Source organism: Piliocolobus tephrosceles, chromosome 1, assembly GCF_002776525.5.
Source record: "Piliocolobus tephrosceles isolate RC106 chromosome 1, ASM277652v3, whole genome shotgun sequence".
Taxonomy (NCBI): Eukaryota; Metazoa; Chordata; class Mammalia; order Primates; family Cercopithecidae; genus Piliocolobus; species Piliocolobus tephrosceles.
Genome location: NC_045434.1, coordinates 136,191,000 through 136,210,835, shown reverse-complemented (window position 1 = coordinate 136,210,835; position 19,836 = coordinate 136,191,000). Strand labels below are relative to the sequence as shown.

General features: G+C 35.5%; 1 protein-coding gene across 1 annotated transcript in view; it reads right to left on the bottom strand.

Moving 5' to 3' along the window:
* Positions 1 to 19,836, bottom strand: part of COL24A1 (collagen type XXIV alpha 1 chain) — a 391,289-nt gene that overhangs the window by 216,067 nt on the left and 155,386 nt on the right. Inside the window, exon 20 of the mRNA XM_023207327.3 lies at positions 15,246 to 15,299. Coding sequence (XP_023063095.2) covers positions 15,246 to 15,299 — 54 coding nt within the window. The remainder of the gene's footprint in view (positions 1 to 15,245; positions 15,300 to 19,836) is intronic.

Below are 19,836 nucleotides of genomic sequence, written 5' to 3'. Positions count from 1 at the left end.
AGTCTATTTTTAGAATTATAGTTTGAATGATTGCTTTTAGTCATTTTATAACCATTAAGAAGTTTTATCTAATTTTTAACTGTACTTACATAATTTTTAAATAACTACACCAAAGAGCAAATCTATTAGGTGACTTTGATCTTGTTCTGAAATGTAGCAGAGTGACAAACTACATGGGAATCTTTCTTTCATGTTATATTTTACTCTGTACTTGCTGTATTTTAACAAAATAAAAACAAAACTCTCTGTCAGTTTAAAAGTCTATAATATAGTATTGTAAGCTTATTACAAAAATAGTACCATTCAAGAAACTATATTACTTTAGGTAATAACCTAACTTTTAAATTCAGCTTTCTTATTTTTAAAAGTAAGATATGGATTAGATTATGGAAATGGGCACATTGTGTCTCGTGCCAGTGCAATATATGTTAATCCTTTTACAGGCAAAAGCACCCTAATTTTCCTTAAGGAAAAACTCTCTTCACTCTTCGTGCATGTTGTTTGAGGGGAGGTGACTCCACCTCCGACTGTAACTGTGAACATGTGATAGAGATCTAAGTCAGGCAGTGTATTGTACATTCCCAGAAACAATGACTGGTCCAGGAATGAGTAAGGGACCCAAGTTAGCCCAACTGAAGCACATTTCAAACTTCAGTGGCACTGCTGGGAATAGCATTAAAAATGAGGTAAAACTGAACAGTGGGAAACCATCCAGGGGACAGACTGAGAGTGAAATCCATGAATTAACAAATGGAGAGAGTTGGAGTGACTGGGCTCTTCTGATATTGTTTAGGGTCCTGAATTCAGTTGTGATTGAATCCCTGAACTTTTCATGTATTTATGTAAGCCTGTTTAAGCCAGGTTTCCACCACTTACAACTGAAATAATCCTGATTTGATACAATGATTTCAAACTGCCTTCAATATCTGAAACTGCTCTTTTAGAATTCAAAGTGAAAGATTTTAAGTGTCTACACTGACTGGAGGTACAGAATTAGAATGTTGTGATATTTGAATTCTACCACCTGTCAGTTAGTTTAATCACTTAATTCATCTGTTTGTTCATTTTTCATCTGACATATTATTAATTTTCTACTATGTATAAGGCTCAATTAACAGCACAATATTAGTCCCTAAGTATACAATTATCAGTAAGACAGAGTCCCTGTCTCCAATGAATTCATCATTTATTATGGGAGATGGTTCTTTAAAATGAAACTTACTACATTAAGAGTTGTAATAGAAGTAGAGGTATATGCAAAGTATAAATAAGATTTTAGAAAAAGGAGCAAAATCCTTTCTGGGAGGATTAGAATATTTTTAATATATGAAAATAATTTTGTATTGAGTTATAATAGGCTAATAAAAACTTGTAGATAAAAATAAGCATACAATAAAAAATTATAAACAACTTCTGGGGCTCAAAAGGCTCTAAGAACATATAATATTAAGATTAGGGTGTGCATGAAAGAAACAGGCTCAGCTCCATATCCAGAGTGTAACCTGCAGAGGGCTGACTGATTAAAGGAAATGAGGTCCCCCTAACTCTCTCATTGAAACTATTTACTCGGGATGGAACCATTTATCCAGGACCAGAAATAATCCTTTCAGTGAAGCAGACAAATTTAGGCTACCTTTTCTCTCTTCTTTCAAAACCAAAATTAAAATCTTAAAGGAAAAATGAAAGTTGAGTTAAGAGAAAAAAAAATCTAATTATATGCCATTTACAAGAAACACACCTAAAATATAAAATATGCAAGGCATTTACCAGCCCAAAAGAGCTGATGTAATTACATTATTATTAGATCTAGCAGACCTGAAGGTAAACTACGTTATTTAAGTGTGTAATTAAATAATGATTAAAGGTTATATTCATCAAGAAGAGATAAAAACTATCCATTTTTGTGCATCTAATAACATGAATTCCAAGTATAAAAAGTGAAAATTGATGAATATGTAAATAGAGTTGGGCAAATCCACTATTAGAGAGAGAAATTTCAAGACACTTTTCTCCATAAGTCAAGCAGATAAAGACCACGGGAATAGAGAAAACTTAAACACTAATATTAACAAACTTGATCTAATGGTCATCTATAGAATTACTGAATCCTTAAATGGGAATTTACATAGTTTACAGGCGCACCTGGAGCATTTGTGCAAACCAACCACAAGAAAGACTATAAGCGTTTATCAGTAGTAGTATCAATTAAAAAATTACAGTATATCTATATAGTGGGTTATACTATACAATGTAAATTAAAAGTGAACCTATAATTATATGTATCAACCTGGATTAAGATGAAAAGACAAAACTGAATGGAAGAAGAAAGTCACTGAAGAATATGTATAGTAGAATTCCATTTACATGAATTTACAAAACACTCAAAGCACCAGATGTTGTAGGAGTATATATATAGATGGTAAAAGCATGGCCAAAACAAAAGAATAGTTACCTCTAAATGCAGAGATGGAGGAGGTAGACACAATTAGAGAGAGACACACAAGGGGCTTCCAACTTTCTGTTTAATATCCTTTATAGGGTTTGTTTTATCATCATTGTTTAAGCTGTGCACATATGTTTCATATTTATTATTTGTTAAACACAAATTTTAAAAAAGTTAAACTGTGCAGAACTGGAAGTAGAGTACAGATTTGAATTCCAGTTCTGCAGTTTACTAGAGATGTAAACTATTTCTTAATCTGTAGAATCATGTTACCATCATCATCGTAAGGTTGCCGTAGGAATAAACAAAATGATACCTAGAATATAACAGGAACTTAATTAATACCAGTTTCCTTTCTCCTTTTATGTCAGACATTAATTAGTAGACATTTCTCAAAGGGAGACATACAAATGGCCAATAAATAAATGAAAAAATGTTCAACATCTCTAGTCATCAGGGAAACGCAAATCAAAACCAGAATGAGATATCATCTCATTAGAATGATCACTATTAAAAAGACAGAAAATAACAAATACTGGTGAGAATGCAGAGAAAGGGTGATGTATTGGTGGGAATGTAAATCAATACAGCTAATATGAAAAAAAGTATGGAGTCACCTCAAAAAAATAAAAATAGAACTATCATATGATTTAGCAATCCCACTGCTAAGTATATATCCCAAAGAAAGAAAGCCAGTATATCAGAGACAGCATCTGCATTCTCATGTTTATTGCAGTGCTACTCACAATAGCCAAGATACAGAATCAACCTAAGTATCCACCAACAGATGACTGGATAAAGAAAATGTAATATATTATATACAATGGAATATTATTCTACCATAAGAAGAATGAAATCCTATATTTGCAACAACAAGGATAGAATGGGAGGATATTATATTAAGTGAAATAAGCTAGACACAGAAAGACAAATGTTGCATGTTCCAACTCGTATGTGGAAGCTAAAAATATTGATTTCATGGAGATAGAGAATAAATTGAATGGTGGTTAGCAGAGGCTGGGAATGGTAGTAGGGAAGGGACTTCCACTTGGACAAACAGAACAGTGTGTGGAGACTCACACCATGGACTTTGGTTCTAAGAACCACTACAGTAAATTCCCAGGAAAACTTAAGGATTTCATAGATTCTTTGACAGAAGTGGCACACTGCTACAAATTCTGTGAGGCAGGCAAAAAACCGTGAGTTCCCAAGTGCGTGAGGGCAAACACCTGCTCCCGGAAACACATCCCCACTGGGGACCCTGAAAATCAGGATTACAGGAGAAGGATTTAACCTTACCTAGAGCTGAAACTGATTTAGTGTGAAATATAAAAGTAGAAGCAGCAGCAGGAGGAGCATTGTAGGCACTCCCGTTCTCCAGGTCAAGCCAAGGGAAGCCATGCCTGACTATATCTCACTAGGGCCCTCAGGGAAGGCAGCCAGCAGAATCTGGGAGGGATCACAGGCTGAAAAAAGATTCCAACTGAACTTTGTAATAATTTTGACTGAAGCAAGCTCTCTTGAGCAGAATCTGGGGGTGAACGGGAACTGTTGCAGAGAGTAGTGCAGGAGCCAAGGCCAACAGTGTTTGAAGGCAAGGATAGGCCAGGCCTGAAAGCCTTGCTTGCTTTCTCAGCAGGGAAGCTTATAGCCTGGGGCAAGGTCTGAATGCTGAGCACAGGGTACCTGGAGACAAACTCAGTGCTGCTAGTGGGGCACATTGTCAAGGGCAAAACCTGCCTCACCAACTGCATGGGAGCTGGGTAAGACCTAATGCTACCAGTTTTCCCCTACTTCCTTGATGACAGAGGGTATTATGGAACAAAATGCCCTCTGGAACATAACCCCTTTGGCCCAAGAACCATACCCCCTCCCCCACAGGAGTGCGGCAATCTCTGCCCAAGGAGAGTCTGAGCTCAGACTGGCCTAACCCTGCTCCCACCTGATGGTACTTCTCTACCCACCTTAGCAGCCAATTACAAAAGACATAAACTCTTGGGAGCTTTATGGCCTTGCCCATCACCTGAGAAACCCAAATACTTATTCTGGCCAACTTAGGGTAAGCTTATATCCTCCTTCTACTACTGCAGCGGGTGCTCTCTTGAAAGCAATACCTCCTGACTGGAGGCCAACCAACTCAGGATATTATGGCAACTCATGACAAAATAACCCTACTTCAATGAAGGAGAAAACAATAGCTAATTTCACTGACTGCAACATCCTAGCTAACCAGAGGTCCTGAGTCTGTCCACATGACAACTTCACTGCTAGCATAACCAGCATTCGAGAAAGTCAGCACGCGAAACATATCTACAACCAAGGACTCTCACATTCTACTTCACTCCCCTGCCACCTCCACCAGAGTAGGTGCTGGTATCGACAGCTGAGAGACCTGAAGATGGATCACATCACAGGGCACTTTGCAGACAATCTCCAACACCAGCCTGGGGCCTGGTAGCTCTGTTGTGTGGCCAGACTGAGAAGAACAGTAACAATCACTGCAGTCCCGCTCTCAAGAAGTCCCATTCCTAGTAGAAGTGGGAGAGCACCACATCAAGGGATCACCCTGTGGGACAAATTAACCTGAACAGCAATCCTTGAGTTCAAGATCTTTCCACTGAAACAGTCTATCCAAATGAGAAGGAACCAGAAAAGTAATTCTGGTAATATGACAAAATAAGGTTCTATTATACCCCCAAAGACCACACTAGCTCCCCAGCAATGGATCCAAACCAAGAAGAAATCTCTGATTGCCAGATAAATAATTCAGAGGATTGATTATTAAGCTACTCAAGGAGATACCAGAGAAAGGTGAAAACCAACTTAAAGAAGTTTAAAAAAACAAACAATACAGGCTATAGATGAAAAATTCTCCAGAGAAACAGATACAGATATCATAAAAATATAATCACAACTTCTGGAAATGAAAGACAACTCAGAGAAATACAAAATGCACTGGAAAGTATCAACAATAGACTAGGACAGGTAGAAGAAAGAACTTCAGAGCTCAAACACAAGGCTTCCTAATTAATTCAATCAGACAAAGACAAAGAAGAAAACAAGAACAACAAAAAAGAACAAAGCCTCCACAAATTTTGGGATGATGTTAAATGTCAAACCTAAGAATAACTGGTGTTCCTGAGGCAGAAGAGAAATCTAAAACTTCGGAAAACTTATGTTAGGGAATAATCGAGGAAAACCTCCATGACCTCGCTAGAGATAGAGACATCCAAATATAAGAAGATCAAAGAACACCTGGAAAATTCATCACAAAAACATCACCACCTAGGCGCATAGTCATTAGGTTCTCTAAAGTCAAGATGAAGGAAAGAATCATAAGAGTTGTGAGGCAAAAGCATCAGGTAGCCTATAAAGGAAAACATATCAGATTTACAGCAGATTTCTCAGCAGAAACCCTACAAGCCAGAAGGGACTGGGGTCCTATCTTTAGCTTCCTCAAACAAAATAATTACCAATCAAGAATCCTGAATCCAGAAAAATTAAGCTTCATAAACGAAAGAGGTAAAGTCATTTTCAGACAAACATGTGAAGAGTATTCGCCACTACCAAGTCAACACTACAAGAACTGCTAAAATGAGTTCTAAATGGTGAAACAAGCCTTAAAATACACCAAAATAGAAACTTCTTAAAGCATAAATCTCACAAGACCTATAAAACAACAACAACAACACACACACACAAAGCCACAGGGTATTCATGCAACAACTAACACGAAGAATAAAATGGTACCTCACATCTCAATATTAACATTGAATGTAAATAGCCTAAATGCCCCACTTATGGCAGAATTTAAAAAAAATCCATCAATTAAGTATCTGCTGTCTTCAAGAGGCTCACCTAACACTAAAGGACTCAAATAAACTTAAGGTAAAAGGGTGGAAAAAGCTATGTCATGCAAATGGAAACCAAAAGCGAGCAGGAGTAGCTATACTTATATCAGACAAAACAGACTTTAAAGCAATAACAGTTAAAAAAAGGCAAAGAGGGACATTATATAATGATAAAAGGATCAGTCCAACAGGAAAATGTCATAATCCTAAATATATATGCACCTAACACTGGAGCTTCCAAATTTATGAAACAATTATTACTAGACCTAAGAAATGAGGTAGATGGCAACACAATAATAGTGGAGGACGTCAATACTTTACTGACAGCACTAGGCAGGTCGTCAAGACAGAAAGTCAACAAAGAAATTGTGGACTTCATCTATGCCCTAGAACAAATGAACTTAAAAGATGTTTACAAAATATTCTACCCAACAACTGCAGAATAGACATTCTTTTCATCAGCATATAGAACATTCTCCAAGATAGATCATATGAGAGGCTACAAAAGAAGTCTCAATAAATTTAAGAAAATAGAAATTATGTCACATATCCTCTCAGACCACAGTGGAATAAAACTGGAAATTTACTCCAAAAGGAACCCTCAAAACCATACAAATACATGAAAATTAAATCATCTGCTCCTGAATGATCTCTGGGTCAACAATTAAATCACGATGGAAATTAAAAATTTATTTGAACTAAACAATAATAGTGACACAACCTATGAAAACCGCTGGGATACAGCAAAAGCAATAGCAAGAGGAAAGTTCATAGCATTAAATGCCTACATCAAAAGGTCTGGAAAAGCACAAATAGACAATTTAAGGTCACACTTCAAGGAAGTAGAGAAACAAGAAAAAATCAAACCCAAACTCAGCAGAATAAAAGAAATAATAAAGATCAGAGCAGAACTAAATTAAATTGAAACAAAAAATACAAATATAAATGAAACAAAAAGCTGGTTATTTGAAGGATAAATCAAATTGATAGGTAATTACTGTGATTAACAAAGAAAAGTAGTGAGAAGATCCAAATAAGGTCAATAGAAACGAAATGGGAGATATTACAACTGATACTACAGAAATACAAAAGATCTTTCAACCTACTATGAACACCTTTATGTACACAAACTAGAGTATGTAGCAGAGATGCATAAATTTCTGGAAGTATACAACCCTCCTAGATTAAACCAGGAAGAAACAGAAACTCTGAACAGACTAATAACAAACAGAAAGATAGAAATGGTAATTTAAAAACTGCCAACAAAAAAAAGTCCAGGACCAGAGAGATTCACAGCTGAATTCTATCAATCAGACATTCAAAGAAGAATTGGTACCAATCCTATTGACACTATTCCAAAAGACAGAGAAAGAGGGGATCCTCCCTAAATCATTCTATGAAGCCAGCATCACCTTAATACCAAAACCAGGAAAGGACATAATAAAAAAAGAAAAACTACAGAACAATATCTCTGATGAACACAGATGCAAAAATCCTCAACAAAATACTACCTAACCAAATCTAACAGCTTATCAAAAATATAATACACAATGATCAAGTGGGTTTCATACCAGAAATGCAGGGATGGTTTAACATATGCAAGTCAATAAATGTGATACATCACATAAACAGAATTAAAAACAAAAATTATACGATTATTTCAATAGTTGCAGAAAAAGCATTTGAGAAAATTCAGCATCCTTTTATGATTAAAACCCTCAGCAAAATTGGCATAGAAGAAACATATCTCAAGGTAATAAAAGCCATCTATGACAAACCCGCAGTGAACATTATGCTGAATGGGGAAAAGTTAAAAGCATTCCCACTGAGAACTGGAACAAGACAAGGACGCTGACTTTCACCACTGCTATTCAACATTGTACTGGTAGTCCTAGACAGAGCAATCAGACAAGAGAAAGAAATAAAGGGCATTTAAATCAGTAAAGAGGAATTCAAACCATTGCTGTTTGCTGATGATATGATCATATACCTACAAAACCCTAAAGTCTCACTCAAAAAGCTCCTAGCTCTGATAAATAGATTCTGTAAAGTTTCGGGATACAAAATCAATGTAGACAAATCAGTAGCACTGCTATACACCAACAACGAACAAGCTGAGAATAAAAATCCAGAACTCAACCCCTTTTACAATAGCTACAAAAAAAAAAAAAAAACACTAAAAAACAAAACCCCCCAAAAAACAACTTAGAAATATACCTAACCAAGCCTGGGCGCGGTGGCTCATGCCTGTAATCCCAGCACTTTGGGAGGCCAAGGTGGGTGGACCATAAGGCCAGGAGATGGAGACCATACTGGCTAACACGGTGAAATCCCATCTCTACTAAAAATACAAAAAAAATTAGCCAGGCATGGTGGCAGGTGCCTGTAGTCCCAGCTACTCAGAAGGCTGAGGCAGGAGAATGGCATGAACCCAGGAGGCGGAGCTTGCAGTGAGCCAAGATTGCACCACTGCACTCCAGCCTGGGTGACAGAGTGAAACTCCGTCTCACGAAAAAAAAAAAAAAAAAAAAAAAAAGAAACATACCTAACCAAGAAGGTAAAAGACCTCTACAAGAAAAACTACAAAATACTGCTGAAAGAAATCATAGATGACACAAACAAATGGAAACATATCCCATGCTCACGAACGGGCAGAATAAATATTGTGAAAATGATCATACGGCCAAAAACAATCACAAATTCAATGCAATTCCCATCAAAATACCATCATCATTCTCCGTAGAATTAGAAAACACAATACTAAATTCATTTGGAACCAAAAAAGACCCAGAATAGCCAAAGCAAGACTAAGCAAAAAGAACAATTCTGGAGCATCACATTACCTGACTTCAAACTATACTACAAAGCTGTAGTTACCAAACCAGCATGGTACTGGTATAAAACTAGGCACATAGACCAATGGGCTAGAAAAAAGAACCCAGAAATAAAGCCAAATATTTTCAGCTAACTAATCTTTAACAAAGCAAACAAAAACATAAAGTGGAGAAAAAAGAACACCCTATTCAACAAATGATGCTGGGATAACCGCAAACCACATGTGAAAGAATAAAGCTGGATCCTCATTTCTCACCTTACACAAAAAAATCACCTCAAGATGGATCAAATACTTAAATCTAAGACCTGAAACCATAATATTCTAGAAGACAACACTGGAAAAAAATCTTCTAGACATTGACTTAGGCAAGGAAGTCATGACCAATAACCCAAAAGCAAATGCAACAAAAAGAAAAATAAATAGATGGGACTTAATTAAACTAAAAAGTTTCTGCACACTTAGAGAAAAAAACAGAGTGAAAAGTCAACCTATGTAATGGAAAGCAATATTTTCAAATCATGTATCTGATATGGGGTTAATATTCAAAATCTGTAAAACACTCCTATAACTCAATAGCAAAAACCAAAGTACTGGGCTAAAAATTGGAGAAAGGACTTCGGAGTATTCATCAAAACAGTTGAAAACAGGATCTCACAGGAGTGCAAATATCCTGTTTACATCAATGTAAACCGGATAAAAACTGGATATTTATATATTGTTGATATAAACAGGATATTTGCACTGTTATGTTCATTGCAGCTTTATTCACAATAGCCAAGAGGTGTCAACAACCCAAATGTTCATTGATAGATGAATGAGTAAAGAAAATGTGGTATATACAAACAATGGAATATTACTCAGCCATAAAAAGAAGGAAATCCTGTCATATGTTACAAGATGGATGAGTCTTGATGACATCATGTGAAATAAGTCAAATAAACCAGTCATAAAAGAACAAATGCATAATTCCACCTATATGCACTATGTAAAGTAGCCAAACTCATAGAAGCCAAAAGTAGGATGCTAATTGCCAGTGGTTGTGGGGAGAAGGGCAATGGGAAGCTGCTATTCAATAAGTGTAGAATTTCAGTCTGTAAAATGAAAAATGTCTACAGATCTGTTGTACAACAGTGTGCACACATTTTAAGTGTTATAATACTGTAAACAAATTAGTAAGACAAATTTACTAAGGGGGTGTAATTCGTGTTATATGCTTGTTGTTATTTAAAGCCTTTAATTTTCAATTTAAGATCTGTCACAATCTGCTTCCTACCTTTTTTTTTTTTTTTTTTAAAGTCAGGTAGGTTTACTTCTGCTCTCCATTCCAGTGTTCATTTTGCACCTCTTGCACGGAATCTCTCATCCCTTGGCTCTACTTGGCCTAATCCAATTAATCTGACTAAAATCCCAACTTCTCTATTTTCTCAGAAAAATGACCATACAGATTATCCTCTCCTCCGAACTCCTTCCTACTCACTTATCATATGTTGCCTAATTATTGTGCTTTTTACCTTTTCACTTATGAAGGACTCATGTTTCCAGAGAATTACAAGTTCCTAACAAAAAGAAGACCACGTTTTAATTTTGTTTCTGAGTCACTGCTTAAACACAGTACCCTGCCCATTGTACAAACTCAATAAATATTTCTTAGCTGACTAAATGCTACCTGGAGAATAAATGTCTTATATAAGAAATCTGTGTATAAAATTTGGTATAGCCTCTATAGAATGTAAACCTTCAGGACTGGATCAAAGTAATCTTAGAAAACTGTGTAGAGTAATACATCTTCCTCTTACCAAGTTAGCTTACCTCTCTACAGATAAATACATGACATATTGTAATAATTCAGTGCAAGAACTATTTCCATATATTATGCAACATAATCCCACAAATAGTAAGCTTTCTATAAAAACTTATCAGGTCTGCTATGCAAGAGACAATAACAGACTCTTTTAGCATCCCTAATTCCATAGCCAAAGTAAAAACACAAACCTTTATAGCAACAAATTATTCCTCTGCTTACTGGAGAATAGAGAATATTTATTTGCTACTCTTACGTTCTGCAGAAAGCAGCAAAGGATCTGGTTTTGCTAATGATACGGGATTCTTGAAAGCAGATTCCCAAATTGTGTAGCTCTCAAAAAGGCTTACTGATGTATGTTCTGTAGCTTAATACAAATATACAGACACATACAAATCCACAATCAGTAGAACTATAATTAACACAAGTTTCCATTCCTACTTTGAGGTTTCAGTGAACTGGCAGAAAATGAACAGAAAACAAAAGCCTTCTTTATTGCTGTGCCAAATTGCTCTGGAAAGAACCCAAGTTGTTTGCAAATAGGGTAACCATGTATTTCACATACAGTGCACATGATTTTCTTGATGACCACATTGTATAGCCTCAACAGGGCTTTAGCAATTTTTATCATTTCCATTTTCCAAACAAGACATGTATATAAAAATGAAAGAAGTTTCAAGATGCTTGCTTCTATGACACAGTACACCCAGCTAAAGATGTTAACAGGGTCAGTATGTTTGGTTGTTTTTTCCCTCTGTTTCTAGAAACAATTTCAAGAAAAATGAGAAGGACCAAGAAGATAGACAAAACCAGATCCTTCTCAATCTTACAGAACAGAAAATTATATTATTATTTTCTTGTTCTTTTGATAAAATCATCCCAGGATATTCTTTTAAAATTCAGTGATGTGTATAACATCAATTAGTCTCATGATGTTGGTACTAACGACTCTTTGAACTCATGTTTTTTGAATAAACTTAGATAATGGTTGAATTTCCAGAGGGTAGTAATTACTACCATTGTTGTTCATTAAAATGTCTAGCCTTCAAGTCTTTTGCCCCAGTTTTGACATTCTAATTTTAAGACTAAAAGAAGTAGTGAGAAGAAAGTTCTAAAGATCACCATTATAAAAGAAAATTAAATAGGTCAGTTGGCTTTCTTCAGTTCTCTGACACTTAAACTTCAAGAGAAACAAAATTCCCAAACTGAAGAGAATTTTGAAAGTTCTCTGGTTCTTCACCTAGTATGATATGCACACTTAAAAACGTTAAGTTCTATTATTACTTCCACCTGAAGTACGTATTTTCCAATTTCCCAGGAGAGACTCTATTGTTCAATTATCTAGGCTCTCAGAGCACTTCACCAACTCTTTTATATAGAACTTCTTATACTTCTTCTTCTTCTTATTTTTTATCTCTCCCACTAAATTGTAACCTCATCTGGAGGAGGGAAGAGAGTTTAGAAATCTTTATAATCCCACACTTATTACTTGGTCTAACACAGAAGAAACTCAATAAAGCTTGACTAAATAAGTTATTGAATGAAAGGATAAATAAATGTATTTATATGATGTATAAAGTTCAAGTTCCTATGTATGCACCAGGTGAAGGGCTAAAGTTGGCAGGAAAAATCCTCAACTCCATTCTCTACACTATTTGTCTCTCTCAACTTCCTTCATGCTTCTCTTTCTGCTTTTCAGCCTGGTTTACTATGAACTATTAGTTATTTCTACCTCCAGATGTCAAATGGGTACCTCAAACTAAATATAACCAGAATCAAATTTCTTATCGTCCCCATCCTCCAAAACTGCTCCTCTTCCTGGGTCGCTTATTTAAGTTCAATGACATCAGCAACCCAAGTCAAAGACTGCTTTATCTTTGACTTCTCTTTCTTCCATCACCTTCTGTTAATCAGTTACCTAGTTGTTTTGTTTTTATTTCCAAAACAGCTTTTAACTAAAGTCATTCAATTAATCAACCATTCAACCACTATTCACTGAGTTATTTATACGTGCTATCCATATTATTCTAGTTTTTATGATGTATATAAAATCAATTAATCTTTTCTCTCAAAAAGGTTACAGTCTAATAGTGATGGTGGATATGACTATATAACTATAGAATTACAGAGAGAGGGTTTTGTCATAAAGAACGTTGTATAAAAAGTAGAAAAAGTACCAGCCTTAACATGGGAGTTGTGCAGGTCACGAAGGATTTAAGCAAAAGAGTGACATGATGAGATCTATACTTTAAAAGATTATTCCATCTGCAGCTTGAAGGTAGATAGGAAGAAATGCCAGATTGGAGGCAGGAAGAACAACTACTGGAGGACTATTACACTATCCTGGTGAAAAATAAAGGGTGCCTAACTACAAGATTGGCAGTGAGAATGATTTTAAGGGTAAAGGGGAAATTTCTATCAAAGGAGAAATTGGGATAAAGGTGATAATAGATGGCATGAGGGCACTGAAGAGTCGGGAGAGGATGTGATGCAAAACATATGTGGAACTTGAAGAGGTGAGTGAATACTTCTATGGAGACAGAAAGGAAGGGGAAAAGATCCCTGCACGTAGGTATAAGTTTGTATGTGGCAGGTGGGGTTGCCTGATAAACTATAGGATGCTCAGTTAAATTTGAAATTCAGATCAACAACAAATAACTTCTATTATAAATATTTTCCAAATATAGCACCTCCATCTTTTCACAAGTTTCTTTTTCCTGAATGCCATACATCCCACTTGTCTGCTTCACAAATTCCTACTCACTCATGTAGGCCCAAGTGCTATCTTCCCTGCAAAACATAATTTGACTTCCCTGACCCTGTGTTCTCACAGTATTGCTGATTATATATTATTCATTATGATTATTATTAAGGTTTTCCTGAATATCTTTCCAAGTTGCTTGAAAACAGGGAACAGGACTCTTTTTTTTTCTTGAAAATAGGAATCTTTGTAGCCTTATGGTCTAGCACATGGCTGCCATGAGAGGCAGCCAATATCTGCTGAATGAATGTCCTGTTTCAAATCTGTATTATTTATTGCCTATTTTCCCTGTCTTCAGTTTCTCGCCTCTTGAAACCATCCTCCAAACTGACATAAGAGGTATCTTTTAAAAACATAACCATTGAAGATACTTCACTACTCAAATATCTTTGATTACTTCATGATGCCCGTCTGATAAAGTAGAAACTCTTCAGCATGGTACTGAATGCTCTACATAAGTTAATATCAAAGCTAAGGGTATAAGAGCTCAGACTTTGAAATCATATCTGGGTTAGAATTCTGGCTATGTAGCTTAAAGTTATGTGACTGAGTGAATAACTTAATCATCTGTAAAATAGGAATAACTACCTCATAATGCTGTTGCCAAAATTAAATGAGATAATGGCTATAAATGAGATAATGTCTATAAAGCATTTACTAGAGTACTGTGATGCTCAACATTAAGAACACTAATAAATATAGCTATTATCAAGATCCTTTCCAGCTTCATCTCCTGTCATTTTGCCTCTCTCTGCTCCCATTGATACCTCCATAGCAGCTACATTTCATAACTTGCCAGTTCTCCCAACTTCAGGCTATTTCATCCTTACATGTGAATTCATAATGCTTTATTTGCTTACAATGCCTATTCCACATCAGCTTGCATGGCAAATTCTGGTATTTAAAATTTTGCTAAGGATATTTCCTAGTATACACACAAAACAGTAAATTTGTATATATACCATAGTGTTAAACAAAATCTGTGCTGGGGAAAGGTCTAGAATGTTGCTTTAAAATGGTTAGATTAAAAGCATTGTTGAAATAATAAATTAGTGTGTGAGTCTTCAAGATGAGTTTTAATAATGGTAATAAGCTAATAATTGTGGTTTCACTTGTAAGTTGAAAATGCTTAGGTTTCTTCAGGTATTTTGTGCTATGTAGAGGTTCATGGACACTATAGGCTTTCTTTTATTTTAATGAGGGGATATCTTATGTCCCTAAAGAGTTTTAGTGGTCAGGAAATTCTCATCCATTTATTTATTTTCAGCCATTTATACGCTATGGCTTTTTAGAGTTTTTTCCCCGATCTCTTCCAAAAAACCCTTCTGGGTGATTTTGCAAATATTGTCACCCTTAATCTCAGTTCATACCAAATTAGAAAAATCATTTGCAACTATCTGAAACCTAAAGTTTATTAAATGTACCTGAGACAGCTTAAAAATATCCAGAAATGCTCTGATATTTCTAAAATATTTTTCCCATTTATTGAGAATCAGGATCTCTAGATAACCATAATTATTTAGTCTCTCTCTTCTTCTTCTTCTTAATTTTACCTTTGGTCCTTCAGGGCCGTTTTGTCCAGGAATCCCAATATCTCCTGGAAAACCCTAGAGAATATAAAAATGTAGAGAGTTTATTCCACAGAAAATTACTTTAAATCCATTTAGCATATAAAATTCCCTTTGCTATTCCTCCATACCCAGTTAAAGCAATTTATACTCCTCAAAAATTCAATATTGAAGATTATGTTAGGCAGTTGTTTAACATTGGAATATAAAACTTACAAAGTGCACTAAAATAGAATTTACTTCATCAGTTATTCACAAACAATCCTGAGGCCCTCTAGTTCAGTTTAAGAGAGTAGAAGTCTTAGTCCAAAACTATCCACAATGTGGAAATAAGGCAAAAAGGTATACGACATATTCTTTCAACATCATATGGGATATAGGGCTACCAAAGATTAGGTGAATGTACTTTGTTGGACTCATTGTTTACTAACTACACGTTAACTTATAGATTTTTGTTAGGTAGAGATGCAAACAACTTCTGTCTGATTAAAAATTTAAAAAAAGCACCCAAAATTATGGCTTAATATACAGGATTAATCAGTTTTGTATCTAACTAAACTATCTTATTCTAACATCCCCATATTTAATTGTCTATAAATACTGAAGTCCTCAAAGGCTCTACGAACCATTATCTTACAGGTTCCATCATTAATTAATAAGTTGAATAAAACTTTTGACCTGTGTTTACTTTAAATTTGCATGAGAATAATGATTTTACTTTTTTGGAAATTATATTAGCAGTCTAAAATACTTGGCTCAAGAAATGAAAAACAAAACACAAAGAAATGGATTACAGTGTTAAATACAATCTGTGCTGGGAAAAGGCCTACAATGTTGCTTTAAAAGTATCAGATTAAAATTCTTGTTGAAATAGAGTGTGATTTGTCGAATTATGATTCAATAATTGTAATAAGCTAGTAATTGTGTTTTCATTTTATTGATTTTGTCATAGGTTACTTTCCACCGACATTAGTGAAGGAAAAAAGCAAAAGTATAAGAATCAGCATCTTTAAAAGTAAATAAAGCTGAAATTAAAATGTGAACATCCACAAGAAAAGGTAGTTCAGTGAAGGGATAAGTTGTAACGGGAATAAAAAATATGAAGTAAGATGGAACAGCAAGGTTGTTTCTGGGATATTCATTCTGGAAAGAAAAACTAATAAGAAGATATAAGATATAATAAGAAGACTGGATCTGGATTAGGACATGAATGCCTCGACTCAGATTTAAAGCTTGGGTTCTGTGAGGAAAAATATAATTTGTGGACATTTCTGACAAAAGAAAAAGCAGTGGCAACAGAAAGATAATCACAAGATCAGATTTCTGAATGTTCTGGAATAGTTTAATACAGATATGTTTAATAGAAACTTGTTGATTGCTTTACTAATCAAAGAAAGTCAGGCTCACCTATGCTATTATTTGTATATAAGGCAATTTTTAAAACCTAGATTCTTTTCCTGATAATTTTACACCCTTTCTCTAGAACACACCCTTTGTTAGTGTGTTTTTTGGAGGGGGGGGGATTTCTTGTGGACTTGAATCAAGACACGTCTAGTTCCTGCTGTAACACTAGCTAGTCTAAAATTGAACTTACTACCTTCTCCATTATGTTCCTCCCTCATCCTCTGTTCACTGTTTGAGTGAATGTCACCTTGAGGTAATCCACCAGTTTCTAAGCCAAAAATCATATGCTTTGAATATTTTCATATTTTTGATGTAGTCTGAATACTTATTTTTCCCTCTCCACCACCACCATCACCACCACCACCTTCCAATCATTTACTAAGCCCCATGCATTACATCTCCTAATTCGCTGTCGGTCTGAACCACTTTTCTACAAACCTCCCTCCAAAACCCTAGGGCAAGTCACTTTCTCTATTTTCCTGTTACTTATTCATGTTCCTATCCTCTATAAAATGCATCTTCACTCTGTAGCCAGACTGATCATTCTATGGAATCTGAGCATGCCACTTTGTTATTGGTCTCAGAATAGAATCCAAATTCTTTAATACACAGTTCATGGGGTCGCTCGTGATTCAGTGGTCTCACAGTTCACAGGGTCGCTTGTGATTCAGTGGTCTCTATTTATCTCTCTTCTTTACCCTCTTCCACCCAGCAGTTCAGTCACTGAACAATTTTCATATTCTCATAATATACACTCTCTTTCACTTCTGGGCTTTTGTATATACTGTTTCCCCCACCTTGAATAATGTTCCCTTAAGTTTCCTCACCTAGAACACTTATGTTTGAACTAGAAGACTGAATAATATTTTCATTACAAACTTTTATTTGACTTCCATACCTTGAATTAGGTTGCTTCTATGACCTCTCACACTATCCTGGGGCCTTACAAGGTCCCTTAATGTAGTATTTTGGCTTGTTTTGTTTTCCTAATCAGATTGTAAACTCTTTGAGTGCAGTTTTATGTTATTCACTTCCATATTCTCTGCAACCAATACAACGCCTGATACACAGTAAGTGCTTAAAAAATGCTTTGTCATTGTTGTTGCTGCTGTTGAATGACTGATTTGTTTTTCTTTTCTTTTCTTCTTTTTTTTTTTTTTTGAAAGAAAGTACAGGTTTCGTGGCTAGTTTTAGCCCCTCAGTACTGTTTTTCAGTTAATTTAGATAGAGCATTTATTCATAGCATCTGCACGGATAAATTAATAAATCCTGTCCATCCTCCAGATAAGCCTGGAACATGCTGTCACAGCGGTCCCCAACCTTTTTGGCACCAATTTCATGGAAGACAATTTTTCCATAACATTGGGGTGTGGAGGATAGTCTCGGGATGAAACTGTTCTGCTTCAGATCATCAGGCATTAAGACTCTCATAAGGAGCATGCAGCCTAGATCCCTCACATGTGCAGTTCATAACAGGGTTTGTGCTCCTATGAGACTCTAATGCTGCCACTGATCTGACAGGAGGTGAAGCTCAGGCAGTGATGCTTGCTCACCTGCCACTCACTTCCTGCTGTGCAGCCCAATTCCTAACAGGCCACAAACCAGTACATGTCCACAGCCCAGGCGTTGGGGGTCCCTGCAATATCATGCCAGAAAGCAAGAAAGCTATCAAGGTATCAAAACTAGAGTTATATTAAAAACACTTAGTAGGTGCTTGAAGACGATCCCCTCAGCCAGATATGGGACTATATGAACTTCAACAAGGATAAGAACTACAGTGGATTGAAACACATCAAATATGTTTAAATTTATTCATAATGACACAACAACAAAAACTGTCCACATTCAAAGGATGAAAGGAGGCTAACTCATTATCTTGAAACATGATAAACAAAGGTGAAGAATCAAGCATTTATTCTGCCTTAGTGTACCACTGGTAACCAAATAGTAGATGAGGGGATGTATTCCAGCCAGTAAGTGAAAAAGAAATTAAAAGGATTAAAAAAATCTCCATTTTGCAATGCCACAAATAATCTAATTGATCTAGGCGCTGAGCGTCAACTAGTACTAACATCACACACACATAAAGAGATCACCAGACATTATGTGCTTCCTGAAAAAAGAACAGAATACCACTGACTGTCTTGCCAAAAACAAACCTGAACATGACAAAGTCTCTGTATGTGACTACCAATTTGCAGGAAACACACAGGACCAAGAAACAAGCAGAACTACACCATGAGACTATAATCAGCAAAATCCAGACTGTGGGAAACTCTACAGATTAAATGACTGGGGAGCTTCGACAACTAAATTTTAAGGGGGAAAACAGGGAATAGAGAGAGAATTTGTAGAGTGAAAGACATAGCAAATAAAACAAATAAGCCTAAACTATAGTTTTTAAAGATACACACTTTTGTGATAAACTATGTTTTAAAAACAAGGACTGCTTACTTTTGGGAGGAGAGCTGGGCTTGTGATTTCATGAGGCACATAATGGCTTCGGTAGTTATGGCAGTTTTACTCTTGACCTGTGTGATAGTTACAAGAGTCTGTCTTATAATTGTTTGTGATATACATTTGTTTTGTATAGTTTTATGTGTCTATGTTTTACTTTACAATAAAATGGTAAGAAAAAAATTGTTGGGGTGACTTCTGGGTAAACATGCAATGCTGAATACATGTGTGAATCTCTGCTTCTGAAGACTTCATTAAAGTATCAGTGGAGAAATATTAAAAAGACAAAGTGGTAAGGTCAAGGATAATAGAAGAAAAAGATGTCAACACAGCTGATCTCATAGTATAGTCATACAAGCTGAATATTTTAAAATTAAACCCTTATTGAAAAGCTAACAAATATACAAGCACCGATTATTAAAAGGAGGAGAAAGATCTTTATTTCCTTCCCACATAGGAGAGTTCAGAACCTTGGCCAAAGAAACTTTTCATTATTTTAAAAATTCATACCTAGGTTACTATCAAGTAGAGCTCTTGCCTTTTAAATAATACATTTCAATATATTAAAACTAGAGTTAACTATCAACTGAACTTTAATGATAACATATATATAAAGGAAACCTTTTTTTTTTAAACACATGAATTTAGTGCTCAAAATGTAATCAAATGACATGGACATCTTTGCCAAGTAGCAAAATTTCAGAAAGCTTACAGA